The sequence below is a fragment of the Cinclus cinclus genome, chromosome 6 (assembly GCF_963662255.1).
Source record: "Cinclus cinclus chromosome 6, bCinCin1.1, whole genome shotgun sequence".
NCBI lineage: Eukaryota > Metazoa > Chordata > Aves > Passeriformes > Cinclidae > Cinclus > Cinclus cinclus.
In genome coordinates, this window is record NC_085051.1 from 38,248,100 (window position 1) to 38,268,538 (window position 20,439).

The 20,439-nt window shown below is 50.0% G+C and overlaps 1 protein-coding gene across 1 annotated transcript; it reads right to left on the reverse strand.

Moving 5' to 3' along the window:
• Positions 1–9,151: 9,151 nt before the first annotated feature.
• Positions 9,152–15,491, reverse strand: NKX2-1 (NK2 homeobox 1). The gene is made up of 3 exons (XM_062495247.1): positions 15,439–15,491; positions 10,654–11,030; positions 9,152–9,899 (listed from the first exon to the last, which is right to left on the reverse strand). Exons 1-3 carry the CDS (start codon positions 15,489–15,491, stop codon positions 9,229–9,231), a joined length of 1,101 nt encoding a protein of 366 aa, XP_062351231.1. The 3' UTR covers positions 9,152–9,228.
• Positions 15,492–20,439: the final 4,948 nt, after the last annotated feature.

Below are 20,439 nucleotides of genomic sequence, written 5' to 3' on the forward strand. Positions count from 1 at the left end.
CCTATCAGGCAGGATAATTATGGTGGAGGACGCGCAGGCCTCCTGGCTTTCTCCTGGCTTCGAGTACTTGAGGAATAAGAAAAAATGCTCTAGAGCAAGAAGAGGCGGGGAAGTGCGGTGCCTGCTTGGAGTAGAGATGGCTGCGGGAGGGGTGGGGGGACGAGGCGAGAGAGGGGGGTCTGCCCACCCTGATGCTATATCACCCCCAAAGCTTTGCGGTCTGACTTCGTGCATCCTTTCCCTCACCCTCTCAGCAGGACACGTCGCGGCTCTCGAGGGCCACGGCCGCGGGTGGTCTCGATTTGCTGCCCTGGGTCCCGGCCCCGGAGGATGGGGCTCCTCCGGACTAGAGCCGGCTTCGGCGCCGGGCTCTGGGCTCGCCCGGAGGTAGCTCCTCTTATGAACCTCTGCACCTGTCCCTCCTCAGGGCCTTATTTTAAAAAATAAATTATAATTTTCTAGGGATCATTTACCCGGTGATTTTTTTTGTTGAATTACTGTTAACCTTAAGCGATTGATAGGACAATCAACAGGCTTTTTAAATCACCATTTTTACTAGGTGGGCTTTTGTTTTTTGTCTATGTGTGTATGTGTTTTCCACCGGGACTCTCTCTGTAGGTCAAAACCTTGCTTTCTAAAGCAATTAAGGAATTTTTTTAAAAAATATACATTAAAAACACGTCCTGATTAATACCATCGTGTAAAAAAAAATGGTCTGCAGCAGGAAGAAAATATTTGCTGCTTGTCTGTAGATTCTCTCACCTACCACCTACTCTGAATGCGTCCTGTATCTTACAGCGTGTCCGGCCCTCATGATTGCAAATAGGCCTGTTTTCAAATGGAAATAGGACTTCCAAACTGATTATGTGTATTGAATCGGAATCACTCGCTAGATCCTCTTGTATAAAATGTATTGAAAAAACCATGATGGTTGCAAAGCTCTGAAACTGGCTCCTTCTCATCTCAGGGAGGTCGATCTATTTTGCAACTTTTTGCCATTTGTGAATGTTTCAGCTAGATAATTACGCTACCATTGTGGAAAGCCGATGCACTGACACAAACACACACACACACACAGTCCCCGCACACACACGCACACAGCCACCACCGCGGAGCCTACTCTGCGCACAGCCCACGCCGTGCCCAGACTTCCACGACAAGAACACGCCCGGCCTCCCCACGGCAACGCAGCTCCTGCCCCTCGCCCCTGCCACACAAGCGCGGCGTGTCTCAGGGCTCCGCCACCGCCACGCAGCCTCCCGTGACACCGAGCACAAAATTCACGATCCACCAGCACCCTCCCGAGCGCCACAGGACAACACGGTTCCCGGGTCTGGGGTCCGTCTCGCGAGCCGCTATTTAAAGACAAGCAGGCTGTGTATGTATGTGTGTCCATGGAAAAGTCAGAGCCAGGGAGCAACAGCTATTGCTCGCCCACTGAAGAATGGAGACAAACTCCATGCAGAGGTTTCGCCTATTGATATGTAATGAGAGCTTTAAACCCTGTCATATCTCCCGAAGGGTATCCATTCGAATTCAAAAAAGTAATTAAAAAGCCATGACAGAAAAGAGGAATCTGGACCGAGCAGAACGCGGGCAGCTTCCCTCGCCCTGAGGAGAAAAATCTGTGGCAGGAAGAGGGGTTCCCCCGTCGCGCCCCCCATGGGGGGAGGGGAGCAGCCATGCACGTCCGCGCTGCCCCGCTCCCACCCGCTATGGTCCCTGCTCTGCTCACCCAAACTTTCTTAGGTGCTTCCTCGGGAATTGCTTTCCTCCACCTAAACCCACCAAACGAAACCCGAGCTGGGATGGGGTGGGGGTGCCCAGTCCTGCGTGCCTGGCGGAGCCCCCGCTGCCGGGCTGGCCGGGCAGACAGGGTCCGGGGCCGCCTCTCCGTCGAGCACCGCGAAAGCAGCGGTGGCCCGGTACCATCCAGCAGAGTCCCTCGAGAGTGGCTGCCGCAGGAAACTCCTGGCAGCGCAGAAGACGACAGTGCTGGGACCTATCCTCTGTCCTTGCCGCACTCGCACAGTACCTTTGCGAAGACGTAAATTCTTCTGCCGCATCTCGTCCTCGATCTTTTTTGGGTTACCGTGGAGGTGCCACGCGCTTCCCTGCCATTTACCCCGCTGGGCAAGTGTGGTGTGTGTTTCAGTGACGGGTCCCCTAGCCCCACGCCACTCGCCCTAGCTATGGCGAGGCGCCATAGGCGGTCAACACCTTGTCAGGGCGTTTGGGAGCAGCGCTTGGGCAAAAGTCAAAGGGGTTCCTGGCCCGACGTTTGCAGCCCTCCCGCCTGGGCATCGCCCCAGAGCCAAGGACGAGAGGGGCGGTGGGTGCGCACAGCTGGGTCTGCCCGACAGCACCTGCAGCCTGGCAGCCTGGCAGTGCAGGCAGAGCCTGCCACAGTCGGCATTAAGAGAATACAGAGGGAGACAATCGCTGCTCTCGACTGGCTGCAACCCTCGGGAGAGGAACCCCGCCGGGTCGCGGCCGAATCCCGAGGGCAGCGAAGCTCCGGGGCTGTGCGAGACCCTGTCCTCGGCAAGCAAGGGACCTCGCGGCCGGAGTGCAGAGCCCGCTGGCAAAGGGCAGGATCGACCCCGTTCCCCTCGAGGGGAACGGAGCCCTGAGCACCGGCGGCAGCCGTGGCCGTGCTGGGCACTGCTGGCGGGCGGCGCGGGCTCCTGGCGGGGCTCGGGGGAAGCCGGCCCGGCTCGGACGCTGCGGCTCCTTCCCAGCGGCGGGGCAGCCCCGGTGGGCCGAGGAGGGAGGTTGCGGGAGGGTCTCCGCGCTGTAAAATTAAGAGCGGAGGGGACACACAGGTCGGCGGGCAGTGCTTCTTCAAAGTAAGAGTTTTCCTGCCCTCCTCTGCCTCCCAGACTGCACAGCTACTGCACATCAACTCCTGGATACACCTATCAGAAGTGCACATCTATAATATATAATCTGTAAGAAATAATGCGTATATAGAGGCTTCCGTATAGACTAAGCGTTCCTCATCGGCCATCCATATATGTTTTTTTCTCTTTGAAGTGAGCTAATGCAGATAGAGGTGCAGAGGACCAGCTACGAACACCCTGTTTCGCAGTAGCAGCAGTGAGTTTAAGTGACGCCCAGTGTAAGAGCAAAAGCAGGGACCAAGAAGGTGGTGAAGTTAAAGATAATATTTTAAGTGCTTCTCTGAGAAGCAGCAGCACGGAAAACAAAAAGTTTAACGAACAAATGCAGCGAGAGGAACTTCGAAAAAAAATAGTATCCTAGAGTCACATTATTAGGTCAGTAGCACGCTGAAATTATTCAGCCACTTCAGTAAAACCTTTGAGATGAAGCAAAAAAGTCTGCTCCCCTTACGATCCCAGGTGTCTATAAGTTTGTCGCCTTCTAGCGCATTATTACTTGCCCAAATATGCTTGATCGAGGAGAACTCCGGTGAAATCCACCAGAGCAAGTGGAAGTGACGATCTCATACATTGTTTAGTTTTCTAAGCAATGCAAATATCATTTTATAAAAAATAATTTTAAAAACCTCAAACAAAAACAAAACAAAAAACAACAACAACAAAACAAAACCAAAACACCCAATCACAAATCCAAACAAAGCCCCCTTTCCTCTCCAAAAAACCCACAAACTAACCCACCTCGTGTACGTGTGCTTTATTATTTTCTGTACACTTTAAGGCGCCCCTGTATTGATGAAGCGCTACTCAGAATGATATTGGGAGTTCTCATTGAATCAATTCAGTAAGTCATGTACGTTTACTAAAACCTGCCATGTTAGTTCACATACTAAAGAAGCATAACCTACAAAGTAATTTCAAATTACTCTGAAAATCCCACTGTGTTTAGTGAATATAAATATTTTTGAGAAAAGAGTTGTCATCTCATTCAGATATAATTGTTAACATGAGATATGGAGCTAGCCAGTAAAAACAGACATAAATATCTTGGAAAATATTTTTAGAATATGCATTTTCAACTTTTTCCCGTTTCTATATGCCAGCTCAGGACAGTAGATTTACACCATCTTTCAGAAGTAATGCATTCGGCCATTTGTAAATGTTTTTCCTTCTTAATTAATATAATGGTAAAAAAAATACCGATTTCCCTCCTTTCCCTCCCTCTAAAAAAAGCCTTTACATCGAAGATTAAATGTCATACGTTACATTTTCATCTATAAGTTTTTCTAGAATTTTTCTGTGTATTAAGTTGTTCTAAACTTCAAAATGAACTTCAGTTTCTTTTACATCAATATATCTCACACAGCATCTTATTTATAACGCTGACCAGAAGCCTTTGAGAGAAAGACACAGGATATAGAAAACTTTGACCTTACCTGCTCCCTAATGTGCTTGCAGCCAGAAAAGACGGGGGGGGGGGAAAGTAATTTCATATTATTCACCATTTTGCCAGGGACAGTCGCCTCTCTACCTCATAGGAGCAGCCGCACTGGGTCAGATGTCTGTACAGTTTTGATACATATAAACAGTATTATCATTAACTTAGAGTTCTGAGGGCTTTTTTTTTTTTTTTCCCTGATGGGGATCATGAGACGAACAGCGGGTTTTAGAGAAAAAAAATTCTCAGCTTTGCTCCCGACACGGCTGTGAAAGGACTTAAATTCTTCATAAGTCACTCAGCCTTTAACTCTAGATCCCCTTTGTAAAGGCTAAAGGCAGCGGTCAGAAAAGTTGAACGGGGGCTGTTTTCCCGCCGAGGCCCCTTTACCTGCGCTGCGCTACAAAACTCCTAAAATACTTTTCTTTTCCCTCCCCTCCCCGCCGTGGCAACTTGTCTTGGTGTCATCTCAGAGCTGTCTCAGATTACATTGTTTGGGATCTGAACTTTCAACACCATCTTAAGGCCCTGCACTGCCTTTTGAACCGAGTTGCAGGCAATGTACTTTTAGATCAGCTCGCCATCCCTTGCGTCTCCGTAGGTACCGGGACCCCGCACCGCGCCCGTTCGCTGCTACCGGGGCCACAGCAGAGATCGGGGCAAGCGCTGCCGCCCCCGGCTCCCCTGAGCTCTTCCTCCCGAGCATCCCTTTTGCTAACAAACTGCTGTGAAACAAGCAAAAAAGCCAATAACGCACAGACCGTTTGGATATGAAGCAACCCATAAGAGGAACACTGCTATTGTTGCTGTTGTGGACGTAGTAGTGATGTGGTTTTGTTAGCGTTTGGGACTGTTCTGTTTTGGGTTTGTGTTTCGTTTGGAGTTTAGTTTGAGGGGTTTGTTGTTGTTGTTGTTGTTGTTGTTGTTGTTGTTGTTGTTGTTGTTGTTTTGGTTTTTCTTTTTTCTCCCCCCCCATTTTTTCCCCCCACAGCCTGCTGTGCCACTTCACACACACTTCATAGAACTTAAGAATGAACTCCTATTTACAGCAGGAAAAAATGCCCTCCGCGATTCTCCTAGACTCACAAGCAGTGCCAGGCAGTGGGGGAGTGGGAGGGAATAGGCATTCTTCAGTAGATCCTTTTATCTCTCAAAATACGGGGTACCCATGGTCTAGCCTGGATAAAGCAGTTATATTGGGAAACGTGCATCTCTTCCATCATTTCAGATTTGAATCATGCTGCCCCTCCCCTTTGCCATCCAATTATTCAAGTTCCGTATTGATTACAGGGAAACTGGAAATCAGCATATTGGAAGAAGCAGGAGTTTGGTCGGAGGAACGTATTTTAGTTTCAATTTTAAAAACTATACAGTAACTAAGTTCTCGTGAGTGCTCTCAAGGGAGACTGGAGACTAAACTATATTTACAACCCTGACTCCAAATATCTTCATTCTAATCAAGGGATACCTAGTTTACTAAAAAATATGATAAAAGGCAGTATCACAATGTCATAAAAAACTCCATAAAATTGTTAAAGAGAAGTTTGTTTGCATTTCTCCTGATTGATATGTAAATACAGTTTGAACTGTGTTTGCTCGGTCTCTAGTGCTTAATAAAGAGATGAATTCACCTTTCTGTGGAACAAGTAAACAGACTTTAAACTAAGCCGACATCAGACAAAGTGGAAACGAGTTTATTTAATCGAAACTAAATCTAGTTTAAGAAAGATAAGTCAGTGTACATAATAATCCATTACAGTAATTACACCCACCACCAAATATGTGTTTATGAGGTTGTCGAGACACAATAAAATTACTTTCTTTCCTCCGAAGTCTATAATGAAAAGTCACTGACTGTATCTGTATCAAACATGCTAACTCCAATATTCGGGGGCGGGGGCTGTAATAGTTCTCGGCTGTATTAATGCCTTTCGGTGCTACTCACTTTTGAACGTTCCTGGGTTTGAAAGAGCGCACATTAATTCCGTATGAAGAGGAAATGTCGAGTTAACCGGGGCACTTTCCCCTCGGTCTTGCGTATAAACTCCGGGAGAAACTAACCCGAACTAAAAAATAATCTTTAAAGTTAACCCTGCTCTCTCTTCCTCCGCGGAAGCTGGCAGCTCTGCACCACGGACCAGGAATCCCCAGCACTTTCTTCTTTCAGCAGGAATAACAGCATTAAACTCCAGGCACTCTGCCGCCCCCCCCCAACCCCCCAACTCATCCCCCTGCCATGCTTAACACGGTCCTAAAGATCTAAAATGAATATTCTGTGTAGAAGAAAATCAAACAAAAAAAATGAATAATCTTTGGGTTAGTTAAGAATGTCGCTGTATAAATCAGGACATAACATAAAGAATGAAAGGTCTCGAAATTCCTGTTGACACACGTGATGTTCTTCAGTTAGAAATAAGGGGGAGGGGGTCAGAAAGAATCCGATACTTTTTTTTCTTCCGTGTACTTCCCTTTTTCTCCATCCAGACTAGCACTTGGTGGCCGACTAACACGGGCTATCTTGTATAAATAAAGAACTGGAGCTTTCGAAAGCTGCTACTTAAATTGGAGGTTGGGTTGCTTCCATCCCAGGCAACCTGTTTTCTTTCACTTCAAAAATATGATTATTTCGTAATACCTCTGTAATTCAGAGGTGTTTCAATGACTGCCATCGCTTTCTACGGATTTGGAAGAGAAACGAAACCGAGCAGCAGATGCAAAGGAAAACAAGCTACGTGGTCTTTTAGAGTGGGGATACTTCATATTTTGTTGGACTCACAAAAGCGGTATTTGGGACCTGAAAAAATAGAGAATTACAGGGATTTCGGACTCGTCAGATACGAGCTGTTTAGCTTCATATGTTTTGTATATTTACAGAAAAGTTAACCTCTAACCGCCTTGCATTGCCGATAATCTTTACCTTCCTTCCAAACGCCCCTCTGTGTCTCAGCCCGGCGCGCACCTCTGCGCACTCACCCACGTGCGCGCATGCACTTTCTCCTCATCTCCCTCTTTACAAACTTCCCAAATGGCTACACAAAATAATCCCCAACAAACAAGCAACCCCCCCTTTGAAAAACAAAGCGACACGAAAAACAGCATCCAAACCAACCAACCGAAGCCTGTCTGTGTTCCACCGAGCCGCAGCCTGCCGCTGACCTCCGCCTGAGTAGCGGTGTGGGCTCTGCAGGAGAACCTGCGTGGACTTGTCCCGGGGTGTGGGGTTGGATATGTAGAAAATTAAATATATGGATATGTAGAAAATTAAATATATGGATATGTAAAAAATTAAGCACAGCCTGATAAAGAAAGTTAATTCAAACTACATGTTGTACACAATAAACTATCTTTTTATTTTGGTTATAAATAAGGTGACTGTACTTCCCTTAAAATACAAGTACATAGGAAAACCTGGTAGAAATGATTTTTTTTTTCCTTACAAGGTATTAAAACTGGACACTTTAAATCGGACTCACGTTCTATACTGGCAGCAGATTCTTCGTTATTTTGTTTTTTTCTAATGGCATTAGACTTTTACCTTCTTTCTCCTCCGTGCCTTTGGCATTTGAATTTCTAGTCCCGGAATACTTTACTTTCTCTAGCAAGAAGTCGCTCAGGTGCCCACCGCCCCCACCCTCATCCCCCCCCAAAAATAATCAAGCTAATGAATTTGGAACTCCATTCCTTCACTCTCGAGTTTGTGAATCCCACGCGTTTGCTTGTCCTGTTTGCACACTGAGGACTGATCCTGTATCCCGTTAACCCTCTGGTGCAGCTCTCCTTTGGGAACAGGGTCTTGGCCCTGGGAGGGGTCTGGCAATATCCCGGTTGTTTTTCCACCAAGAAGAAGGAAAAAAAAAAAAAAGAAAAAAAAAACAAAAAAAAAGAAAAACAAAACAAAAAATAACGGGAGCGGAGGGAGGGGGGAAGGGAAAGGGGAAAAAAGGAAAAAAGGAGAGAGATGCAAGGAAAGGAGCGCCGGGAGGGGAAACCAAAGGGGGAAATAAAAAAGAATATTCGTAATGTGTATAATTTATTAGAAGCTTCTTAGGAACTATATTTAAGCCAAATATCTACATAAGTTACAACAGGAAAAGGCGGCGTGCGCAAATAACAAACTGCCAGAGGATTTAAGACGGGGTGATCAGTGTCCATAAAAAAAGGTGGGGGTTGGTTTGGTTGATTGTATTTTTTTCCTTTTCTTTTTACCACAAAATATACAGGCTACTAAAAACTATGGGTTTAGTCCAACTTTTGACAGCATTATACAGCTACAGGTTCACATCAAACGTAAGGAGGAAAAGAAAAGCCAAGCCTTTGATGATTCCACGTCTCCATCCGCTGGCCCTGGCGGTGGGCTGGGAGAGACCGGGGAGGGGGAAGCTGCTTCTTGTGTCTGAGTGACGCGAATGCGTTTTTTGGAGAGGAAAACCACCCCATCCCCCAAAATCTCTGTATTTACATGCAAGTCCTAAACGCTGGCAAAGTGTACATCTGATATCCAAGTCTTCAGACCATGCCTAAAGATGGTCCCCTTTCTGCAGACTGCTCCATGGTTATTAGTCTGAATATTTTTATACACCCCGTAGGACAACTTGGGGGGAGAAAAAACATAAAGACCCAAAACCATCAACAGTAACAATAAAATGGAACAAAAAAGTGTCTCTCTCTCTTAGAGGTCCGCAGAGACCACTCAGTAAAACGGGGGAAAGGGAGAAGAGCATTAAAATTAAGGGGGGGGGGGGGGGGGGAAAACAACAAAAACAAAAAGAAAAGAAGAAAAAGCACACAGTAGTTTGGAGAGGACAGAGATTTGTGTAACTGGGAAAATCTGTTGGTTTTTTTTCTTTTTTTCTTTTTGCCTTTTTTTTTCTTTTTCTTTGTTTAATCCTTTTACCAGGTCCTACCGTATAGCAAGGTGGAGCAAGACATGGCAGTGCCATAGTCAGAAGTAGAAGAGTTTAGGTGAGACAAACTGGAGACTTGGCTCTGCAGAGAGGAAGGGCTGGCCGAGTGCTGTCCCATGTCTGGAGACTGCCCCGCACTGTTTGTCTGGTGGCTCTGATGCTGTCCGAGGCTGTTGCCATTGGTAGCCACTGTGATCGTTGTAGCTGCCTGCTGCTGATGGCTCTGGATAGCTGCTGTGGGTGTGTTGGAGCCTGCTTGGCAGGGCTTGCCATCCTTCACAAGCACTGGCACTGCCACCCTTCTGGGAGACTGCTGCTGCTGGCAGGAGCCGTTCTCCTGTTGCATCTGCTGCTGCGCAGCCTTGTCTTTGGCCTGGCGTTTCATCTTGTAGCGGTGATTCTGGAACCAGATTTTGACCTGAGTCGGGGTGAGATGTATCATGCTGGCTAAATGTTCCCTCTCCGGGGCGGAGAGGTATTTTTGTTGTTTGAAACGTCTCTCCAGCTCGTAAACCTGGGCCTGCGAAAAAAGGACCCTCCGTTTCCTCCGCGGCGTGCTCTGGAGCGGGGCCATGCTCTTGCTCACATCTCCCAGGGAGCCGAGGCTTCCCATGCCTCCCATGTTCATGCCCGAGGACGGCGCCATGAAGCGGGAGACTGCAAGGGAGAAGGCGGCACGTTTTAGGCGGCTCGGCTTGGCCCGGCCCGGCCCGAGAGGGGCCCCGCGCTCCGGCAGCCCCCGCCGCCGCCTGCCCCCAGCGGAGCTCCGCAGCCCCCGGCAGCCCAGCCCCGGCCGCCGCCTCGGGGCACCCGCGCTCGTAAACAACGAGTCACGTCCCTGGGGCGAAAGGTGGACCCCTTCTCGGCCGGCCCAGCCCCGGTGAATGAGGGCGACCGCTCGCCCCTCGTCCTGCCCGGGAGGACAGCCTAGAAAGTACCCTAATGTGACAGCCGCGGAGAGCGGCTCCGCCGGCGCCGGCCGAAGAGGACTCTCCCGCTCCCCCCGCCGCTTCCCGGGACGCGGCCACGGCGCCTCCGGCTTCCCCCCTCGCCCGCCCGGTGCCGGGATGCGCGCAGGCGGACGGGCACTGCAGACTCCCTTTGGGCCCCCGGGCCGCGACGCTCCCGCCCCGCTGGACGGCGAGAGCCAGGCTCCCGCTCCCCTCCACAGCGGGGCTTCCAACCCCCTTGCCCCGAAAAAGCAGGCGCGGCAGGCTGACGTGCAACCAGCCGGGTGGAAGGACCCAGCGCGATCCTCGGGCAGGAGGAGGAATTTGGGGTTTGAGGGGCGCGTCTGGGTTTGAGACCGACTTTTGCCCTGTCGCGGACCCCCCGTGCCTGCTGCCCGCGGTGTGTCGGGACAGTTGCGCTGCAAAGCTCCCTTCGGCCCCCCAGCCCCGGGCTGACTTACTTGAGGAAAAGCGGGGATCCGGGTTGGTGCCGTACCATCCTGTCGCCGAAGCGCTGTTCCTCATGGTGTCCTGGTAAGGCGGCAGCTCGCTCATGTTGCCCAGGTTCCCATTGCAATAGCCCCCCATCGTAGCATGGGAGAGCTGGGGGACCCCTGCCGCTGTCATATGGTAGGCGGCAGTCACTGTTCCGTTGTGGCCCATGGGGTGCTGCTGCATGGCCGGCTGAGAAACCTGAGACTGTCTGTAGGCTGACAGGGGAGCCCCCAAGTTACTGGCCTCCATGCCCACTTTCTTGTAGCTTTCCTCCAAAGGACTCAAGATGTCAGACACTGAGAAAGGAGTCGTATGCTTTGGGCTCATCGACATGATTCGGCGGCTGGGGAAAAAAAAAAAAAAAAAAAAAAAGGAAGGGGAGGCAAATCTTTTTTTTTTTTTTTTTTTTTTTTTTTTTTTTTGCCAGATATTCTGGTGTTGCCTTAACGCCGATCTTGTTGGATGTACACGTAACCGAGTGGACGAAGTCCGCCTTAATTGGATTGAGTGGAGGCTCAGGGCTGCCTTTCGTTTGTTTTAGCCAGACGCCAGGTTTTAGGCTGCCACCAGAGGCGGGGCATAGGCACTAAAGCAACAAGACAATAGAAGCCTACATCTTGCCCAAGATAATTAGCTTACATGCTGATGACAAGGTAAACACCTTTAAGTTTTACTTGTCAGAATTTTTTTATGTCTTTAGGAAAAAAAAAAAAAGGAGAGAGAGAGACAGAGAGGACGGGAGAGAGAGGGAAAAAAAAAAAAAAGAAAGAAAGACCCCGTGAGCACAACTCTTTTATTTCTTTTTTTTCCCCCTCTTTTTTTTTTCTCGGGGGCGGCAATATCGTGGACGGGAAATGGAAAGCAAAGCAAAAAGACCACCGTTTGACTGGGTGAAAGGATTTTAAAACAGCTCCCGGGTGGCAAGGCTGTCAGCCCAGCCTTTGTGAGAGCTGGGGAAACGGGGTGGAATGCCAGTAAGCCAAAGGACAGAATCTCCCTCTTTCCCCACTAAGTTTGGTCCGGAAGGAGCCCCGCCGCCGGGAGGACAACTCTCCGGAGGGCAGATCTTTCTCTCCGGACCACAGTTCCCCATGCCCCGCACTCCCCGCACTGCCTTGTCAGATGCCCCGGCCGGCTTGGGCTGAACAAGCGCTTGGGGTTTCGCATCTCGGGAACACTCTCTATGTCTCCTAAGACACTCAGTGCAAGGATTGTTTCTTACCCTAAACCTGTAAATTCCTCTCAAAAAGGGATTATTATTTTTTTAATATCTCAGAGAGGGGTGGAAAACACAAGTTTGCAAAATCAAGCAGCAATTTAATTGCCTGGGGCGAGAGACCGAGGAAAAATAGGTTAGCGCAAAATGTCGCTTGTTGTATTTTCAAAGGCAAAGATTCTCACAGTCTCTCGCGGTCCCTCTGAAGCTGAAGCCGCTTTCTAAGGTTATTTATACAGCACGGGAGCTGGATGGAGAAGACCTCTCCGGTCATCTGCTACACGACCTTGCCAATGAATTCCCTGTAGTTTCCAATAAACTGCAATTTCTGGCACTTTCGGATCTGTTCTCGGATCCGGTGTGAAAACAAAAGCTATCCATTCACAGCCACACGCACACTTACAGGCAGCCAGTAGCTAATGTCACTCGCGTCTTTGAAGAAATCTTTCAGCGCCTAGTGTCTCCAAAGCTTATATTTCGGGGTGATCCTGGCGGAGAAGAGAAACCTCCCCTGAGTGTTTCACACCCGGCCTACGGCCCTGGCAACCACAATTTAATGCAGCGATTACCTGAATATTAAGAAAATTACAGCGAAGGTACAGTTAACCCTGGGACTTTGAAGTGTCAAGTAACTATTTAGTAATTGCACTTGTAAATATGTTTGTGCTGGGCTGGTTCGTGCTTAAAAATGCAAAAGTGCACTTGCTACCCGGGAATAACTAAATATCTTTGTCTAAAGTGGCAGCATAAATAGCCGGTCGCTTTGTGGCTGTGCTTGATATTAGTACATAAGGATCATTTTGCTTCAATTGGGAGGCTCTCATTCACTAGGCAAGAAACCGTTTAGGAGAAAGTAGGTTCCCGTATGAGAGTTAACATCTTTCAAGTGTAAGCCTCAGTCTTGATTACACTTTAGAGCTCTGCAAGAGGTGAGCTTTTCCACACAAATATAATCGGGGGAACTTTCCTTCAATCAGGCCTCCAGCTCTCTTACATCATCTCAGCTGCTTCTTTCGGCATTAGCTCCCTCAAGGCTGAATATCCCGAAGTGGGCTGGTTGTAAGTCTGCTGGGTCACCAAAGGCACAGAAGGGCGACTTGGACTAGAAAGGCGTTTGGGTTTTACCTCTTCTTTTTCCTCTTTTCTTTTAAAACCTTTCAATGTTGTCTTTCCAGATCTCCGGAACATTTCTCTACATGCCCCCCCCCCCGCCCCGTTTTTCCCCTTTCTGCACGTATTTTTTAGTATGGTCTTTGGTTTTGTTCCTGCACAGGGAGACATTCGACCTTGTCTTAGCGGTTTGATTGTTTGGGGTTTGTGGTTGTTTTTTTTTCACTCCGAGTTTATCAATCACTCCATCCCTATGCATCTTTTATGAGCCTTTAAAAGGAGGGGGTAGATGGAAGGAAAAAAAAATAAAATACTTCAGGATCCACCAAAACGACGACTTGGTCGGCTTTAATCAGAGACGAAAGGCGGCGAGTGACCGCGCAATTTGTGGGGCAGGAGCAGCGACTCCGTTCCCATGGACAGAGTGCGAGGTGGGGCAGCTGGGTAGGCCCCAGCAGCAGCTCCGGGAGCGGGGAGCGGGGAGCGGGGAGCGGGGAGCAGGGAGCGGGGAGCGGGGCTCTGGACAGGCGGGCGGACCAGACTCCCCGCCGTCCTGCGCCGGCCCCGGAGCGCCGCCCGAACGACCCTTTGGCCGCCGGCTGCGCCTGACAGACCTTACTTATCCTCTCACTCGAATGAGCGCGGCTTAAATCGCCTCCGAAACATTGCTTGGTTAGGTTATTCCGAGCGAGTCGGGCCTTGGCTCTGCGCGGAGTCTGGCAGAGGGAAGCTAATGCGAGAGCTCTTCGTTCACCTTTGCTGGGAAGCGGGTGAAACTCTCTTGTGCACGTCTGACGGCTGAGTTCGGAGTACACCGGCTCGCCTACAGGCAAAGCTACATTTAGCCCGGCTAGATCGACGTGGTGTAAAGGAAACGGGTCAGCCTCTGCACCTGCTTTCCTGCCCCAAGTGAGCTATATCAGGGCGAGTCACACCATGGACAAGGGGCGAGAAAACTTCTTCGCTGTTGCCGTGTCCCTTCACTCTTCCTTTTCTTTCAACCCCTCCACTGGAGTTTCGTCTGCCGGAGATGGCTGCTCCCAGCTACCGGGGAGGGTGGCCGTCCCGACAGAATCCTGCCTAGGCTTCCTTTAGCGATATGTTCGTTTACCTGGCGATGCTGCTTAGTAAAACACTCGAGTTAAAAAGAAATACTAAGGAGGAGAGCAAGGAAGATGAGATGCGTTCTGCCTGGTGGAAGCATTTTCATGAGAAAAGCACGGTTTTCACCCCGTGTTTGCAGAAATGCGGCTACACGGACGTCCCTTCAATAGCTTCTGACCCCACACAATCCTTTTGATAACACTCGAGAGGTGGAAGAATGGGAGACTTTGTCAATCAAATGGTGCCAATCCCAATGGAAACGGTGCCACCAAGACCGCAGAGCGTTTCCTCATCAACTGGATTGCGGGGGCTGGGAACTCAAGGATCAGCTTTTGAAAGTGCGCACAGGGCTCTCCAAAGACAACAATGTCTTTTTTATATGAGCTGCTGTGCCTCCCCAAGGGGAATCAAATGTGTTCGACCAGGCAGAGCTCGGAGGGCAGAGGGTAAGGGTCCCACGCAAACCGCACGCAAATTCTTTCTCAACAATAAAGACACTTTCTAGGTGTAACTTCTTGATCCAAAGCCATGAGGTCCTCCGCGCTCCCTCTGGGTCAGTTCACGGGTGCGCGTCTGGCCGCCTCCCCTGCCCAGCCCTGCCCGCTGCCCTGCCCGCAGCCGTACAGCCCGCCCTGCTGCGGGAGCAGCGCTCTGCGGCGGGACTGGCCGCTCCTAGAGAGGTCCGAGTTAGAGGCGGCAAGAGCAGATCTGTGACAGAGCTCTTTCTTTGCTCCTGGTCATCAGCATAAGCCTAACACATCCATAGAGAGGTGTAAATGACCATCTGTAAAAATGGCACCACCGAGGCATCTTCCCGCAACTCTCCCCTCTCTACCCACCCTGAACGAGCTCATAGAAACATCATCTGACTGCCAGAGCGTGTCGGTGTAATACACCCTCTGTTTCTCCCATGCTCCCCAGAATGGAAAATGTGCCCAGCACACCTACGCCGGGAGCAGAGGTTTCCGTAGTGATCGTGTAGGGCGGACTTGTGTCTCTGCCGACCGCGGGCAGGGCGCTGGGAGCCGCTCCCCATCTGGAAAGCACATGCTTGGGCGTGTAAGAAGGCAGGAGTCCTCTTAGGGACGTACCCTGCGAGCGCTACCTCGGCACGGAGCGCTCTGGGTTGGGGGGGGGGGTGGGGGGAAAACGCCTGTTATGGCTCATGGGGACAATTCCTCGCCGTAGGAAAGCCCCCCTGCCCTGGTTATTTCGTTAGGGTGGGGGAGACCCCTCAATACACCGGTCGAAACCTCTCCCCCTGGCGTGGGAACCTAAGGAAACCAGCGAGACCACCAAAGGCTAAAATGAAAATCCTCACCCCTCCGCAGAGCACGCACAGTTGCTCCTCCAGCTGCCCAGGGCGTGGAGCATCTCGCAACTGGGGGTTCTCGGGCCCCCTTCGCCACCGGTCCCTGGCAGCCCCACTCGCAAAGCTCTGTGCTAGCGAGGGCAGCGTTGCCTCCGCTCAGCTCTTTAGCCTTCTTCCCCAGTTGCTGGGGGACGGCTGAGCCCTCCTGCCCTAGTCCTCGACACCCTCCCCGTCCTTGCCTTCGCCGGGCCGTTCCCGGCCAAGAGGGCCAGGGTGGGGCCAGGGACGGGGTGCCAGGGCAGGGCTCCCGGAGCCGCGGCGGCGGGCGGAGGGCCGCCGTGCCAGGGCGGGGGCAGCCCTGGGGCCCCCTCGGCCCGCCAGCCACACCGCGCCCCTCCGCGGCTGCCCGGCGGGGGAACCCGCGGGAAAGGGCTGTTTGCAGGCATGGGTGTCCCGGTAGTCTCGAGTGGATAGCAGCAGCACTCGTCCCCATGTGCGAACTACTGTCTGACCGCCTCGCCCGATATTATCAGCAGTTGATATAAGTCCTCCACATCTGGCTTTCTTAATGTCAGTAGACTGTCACTGCCGCAACAGTGTCAGTACACACACACAAGACTTATTGTTGTCCCAAAGCGTTTCTGATACACCCAAGATCGAGGTGATTATGTGGAGAATTACTTGAAGGTGGTTGGTGAGACAACTTGCAAAAAGTTAGCCTGAAGACATAGTTTAAAATAAAAGTTTTATTTAGATATAAAATATTTTTAATTGGTATGTACCTAGAAGCAGAATCCCGCCGGCATCTATCTATATATCTGCTTTTAGGCATAGCTATTAGTATATTACTTTAGCTGTCTTAGGAGTTACGCGCTTTTGTGCGTGTTCCCAGACATGCCTATGCACACACATACAAGCGTGGGGGTGCATACCTCCGGCAGTGGGTATGCATGAGTGTATATTTACGCATACATTCATAGTCCTCAACCCTGTCGTCTCTTAAGTGTTTCAAAAAGGAACTCAGCTTTTAAGTGGGTCACCTCGCCGCCCTCCCTTCCCCTTCCCTCGCCCAGGCCTGCGGCCGCGCCGGCGCCGGGAAAAGGGGCTCTCGGCTCCCGGGTGGGGTTGGACGGGGAGGGGACGGACGTGGATATGCCTGTGGGTGCAGAGTGGAGAGGCGGGCTGGCCGTCACCCCCGGCAGTTTGATTTACCGCAGACCTTGTCTGTTCCAGCGCGGCCGGCTGGGCCGGGAGGCGCGGGGTCTCGTTGCTCACTTCTCCCCTGGTTTGGTCTCGAAGCCCTCCCCGTGCCTCCGGACGGCCCCGCCGAGGGCCCCGGGGAGCTGCAGCAGCCTGCCCCGTGTGCGCTGCCCGGCGGGCTCCGGCCCTCCCGCGCCCTCGGGGCTGCGCGCAGGGCGCACAAGGCCGAGCCCGCTGTCAGTATGCGCGCTGGGGGACAGGCGACTTTTCCCCCTCCACCTCACCCTAGGGGTAACCAAACCTCCCTTTCATTTTTAATACCAGTTCGGAATTTGCCTTTTGTTCCCTGCTACCTCTCGCTTCCAGGGATACGGGGTACTCCCCGCTGGCTCAGGGAAGGGCTAGCGGTTGCGAAGGTATCTCATTTAAAAACGACAATGGAGTCCTTTCGACCAGCCCTTGTGGTGCCCGAGCTTTATTTTCGTGCCGGGGAGAACGGATTTGTTTGTTTTGCTTTTGTTTTCGCAGCAAAACTCGAGGGCAGGTTGCAGGAGGGCTGATAGGAACCCCGGCCTTTCCTCGTTGCCCCTCGGCGTCCAGAAGGGCCGGCCAGCCGGGGGCCGAGGCACCCGATGTTCCCACGGCAGCCCGGGAACCTGCGCGAACGGCGCGGCTTCAGGCGGACCTGTCCGCGGATGCCCTGCTGTCGCTGATTTCGGAGTGACCGAGCGCTCTGGTTTATTAACCCCCAGATTCTTTTCTGCCTCTCCTCTGCTCCTCCGTCTGCGGCTTGACCTGAGCTCTCCCAGTGGCTTTAATTCGGAAGGAAGCTGCCATCTGTCCCACTGTGCCCTTGGCTTTTTAATCTGGGCAGGGGCCACCAGCGCAAGGTGTGCGCTGCAGGCGCTGCGGAGGGACGCCCGGGGCCGGACCCGCGGTCCGCGGGGAGGAGGGACCCGCAGCAGCCTCCCTCCGCTGGCCACCGGGGAAAGCGCAGCGCCGGGCCCGGGCCGCCAGGGCTGGCGCTCACCTGGGCCTGCTGACTTGCTTTCACCCCAGCTAAGGCACAATCATATAAATGGGGAAACAAAACGGGAATTTGCCCAGTCGATCTTGAGATGTAATTACGTGGTTATTCATCCGTTTTCACTGCACGTTTCTCCAAATCTAGGGGGAAAGGATTACTTTCTTTTACTGTTGGTGCAGCTCCTCCTCAACACCTGCTGATAGAAGCAGCTCTGCCTCTGAGCAAGATTCTTCCCCCTTGCTGGGGAAAGTGAAATTTGCCTGCTCCTGGATCAAGAGGAACTGTTTAATAATTTGTGCTTGCTCCAAGAGCTTGCTTTACAGGAGCACAGTCAGTTTCGAATTGTGCTCTTTCTAGTTGATGGTCATATATACAAAAGATTCTCACTCAAAAACTGCCTTTTGAGATTGATTCTGCCTCTTCCCCAGCTGCTTCCTACCTTTTAACCTACCTTGTAGCTCATGCATCCATCCCACGAGGGCTGCTGTCAGTCTCTGCTCTTCAGGAGGAGCCAAATTCCCCCGGGGTCTTCTCTGTGGGAAGTGAAGATGCAAGTGCCATCCAGGGCTGAAGACCTTGGAGGTAGAGCTGACATGAATCAGTGAGCTGGCCTGGTAGAGCCAGGGTGACCCAACTGCCCACTCAGAGTGGTAGGTGGTTTGTTTATTTGTCATGTGAGCCTTAAAAATCAATGTTTCTGAGTCTTAAAAAACCCAACCAACCAAACAAACAAACAACAAAAAAAAGCCCAAATCAATATTCATTCTGATTTTCTTCTATTCTTTTCCTGGAAGAGAGGACACAGAAATCTCCTAAGCAGAGAGGTCCGTTTCAGAAGCCCAAGGGCAAACCGAAGGATGTTTCAGAAGCCAATTTTTAATTTTAATGGGAATCAGTGTCTCTGGGAAGATCATGCCCTCAGTCTGGCTAGTACAACTGGTAGCTCTAGTTAAAAGCTGATGCAAAAAGTTGCGGCACAAAGGAAGCCATTTGTAGCTAAACTCAACAATGAACTTTATTGGTCCTCCTACCAAGCCCATTAACAAAGCTCTACACTCCGCAGCATTGTTTCTGAGGCTGGGTTTTGTTAACCAGTTACTGATGTATGTGTATGGCCCACGGCACTGATTTAACAGGTGCATTCTTCTTGCCAGGAAAGGGTTCAGTTCAGTTATTGGTTTCAGCTAGTTCAGTTTCAAATACCAGCCTTTCAAACATTTCCTGCTGTAAACAGCATCTCAGAAGTTTATTGTACAGTGGGATGGATACATGCATGGCATACATGTCTGGAAAGGCTCTTCTTGAGCCATGAGACCTGTGCGAGGAATTTCACAATTCTGACAACCGCTCCCATCATCTCTAAGTCTATGGGTCAGGCATCTTGAACCAGATCAGGTTCCATCAGCAGGACTGCCCTGCAATACTAAATCTTTCAAAGAGTCTGCTCAGTCCAGCACCAATGGCGCCTGTATTGTCATACATAGAAGAGTTCCTGTATTTTATACAAGAAATGGAAATGGGGGATAGTGAGTTACAATTATTTGCAGCACCGAATTACTTCTGGGACAAATGGGCATCTGTTTTCTCTGCAACTCCATGCACCCCTTATCTGTGCTCAAACATTGTAATTTTCACTCTGCCAAATATGTTTCTTTATATGAATTGCACAATGTAAAATATGGGATGTTTTTCTTGCCAAGGAAGGTGAAACAACAGGTTCATCAAAATGTTTCACCTTTTCCTTGTCCCAAGAAGAACCAGTAACCCAGAAAAGAAATTACAAAATTGGAAAGAGATCTCTCACCCTTGCAGCTGTGTGAAGAACAGAACTGCTCCTGAATGAGCTGGCTCTTACTGTAACCAGCTGATGTCCATGTCTTCCTCTGTTGTGTCCCAGGAGCAACCTTTCTCCCCTTTGGTTTTCCATTGGCAGGATTCTTTGGCTCATTCTAGGGGATGGGTAGCACAGTTCCACTTGCAACTGAGTGTTTATTGAAAGGTGTCCCAGATTAAACAAAAGATGGGTCCAGCCTTGCAGAACCTTTCTTCTTGGACTTGATCAGCAAGAAGGAAAGAAAGTAGTTCAGCTTGAGGTTCAGTTGGGTTGAAGAAGCAAGAGCTGGGAAGCAAAACCAAAGCTTCTTTGTATTGTAACCTTAAAAATGCACCCAACAAATTTCTGAAGGTCCAGAAGTATTCTATCTTCGAATGAGAACAGCACTTTCTATTCAAATAGAAATCCTAAAACATATGCTAAAACAAGTCCTTGGTAGCAGCTCTATTTTCTGTTTTCCCAGATATTAGTCATTATTAGCATTGTAGTACAGAAGAGTCTTCATGTAGCAGGATTATCTTCTAAATTACTTTGAATGATAGACATAATGACGTGAAAAATTTCACTTATCTTTGCCCTGTCATAAATGAAAGCACATATTATACTTATTCAAAAAATAGCTGACCACAGAATTAGGTTCAAGTTACATTTTCAATGTAGAAATGTTTATGCTGAAAAAGCCTAGATACTTTCTTGAAAGTAGTTTAATCATGTAAAATAGTCCATTAATGGATTTTGACTACTATTCAGTTTTTAAAATAATGTCCCTTATAATTAGTTGTTTTATCATTCCTTTATGAGCTTTGCTTATTTTAAATTCCAGGGAAAGAAGACTGCTAAGCTGACATAATGAGATAATATCCTTCACTGGCATAAGTAAGGCTACGAGATGGACTGCTACCCACATTGGTAATTATACATGCTCTATTTCCACAACTGGAACCAGAAT

Coding starts and splice junctions, on each gene's coding strand:
- NKX2-1 (XM_062495247.1), bottom strand. CDS start 15,491: ATGCTCCACGCCCTGGGCAGCTGGAGGAGCAACTGTGCGTGCTCTGCG. Junction 11,031..15,438: donor TGTGCGTGCTCTGCGGAGGG/GTGAGGATTTTC, acceptor TTTTTTCCCCAG/CCGCCGAATCATGTCGATGA. Junction 9,900..10,653: donor GGATCCCCGCTTTTCCTCAA/GTAAGTCAGCCC, acceptor TCTCCCTTGCAG/TCTCCCGCTTCATGGCGCCG.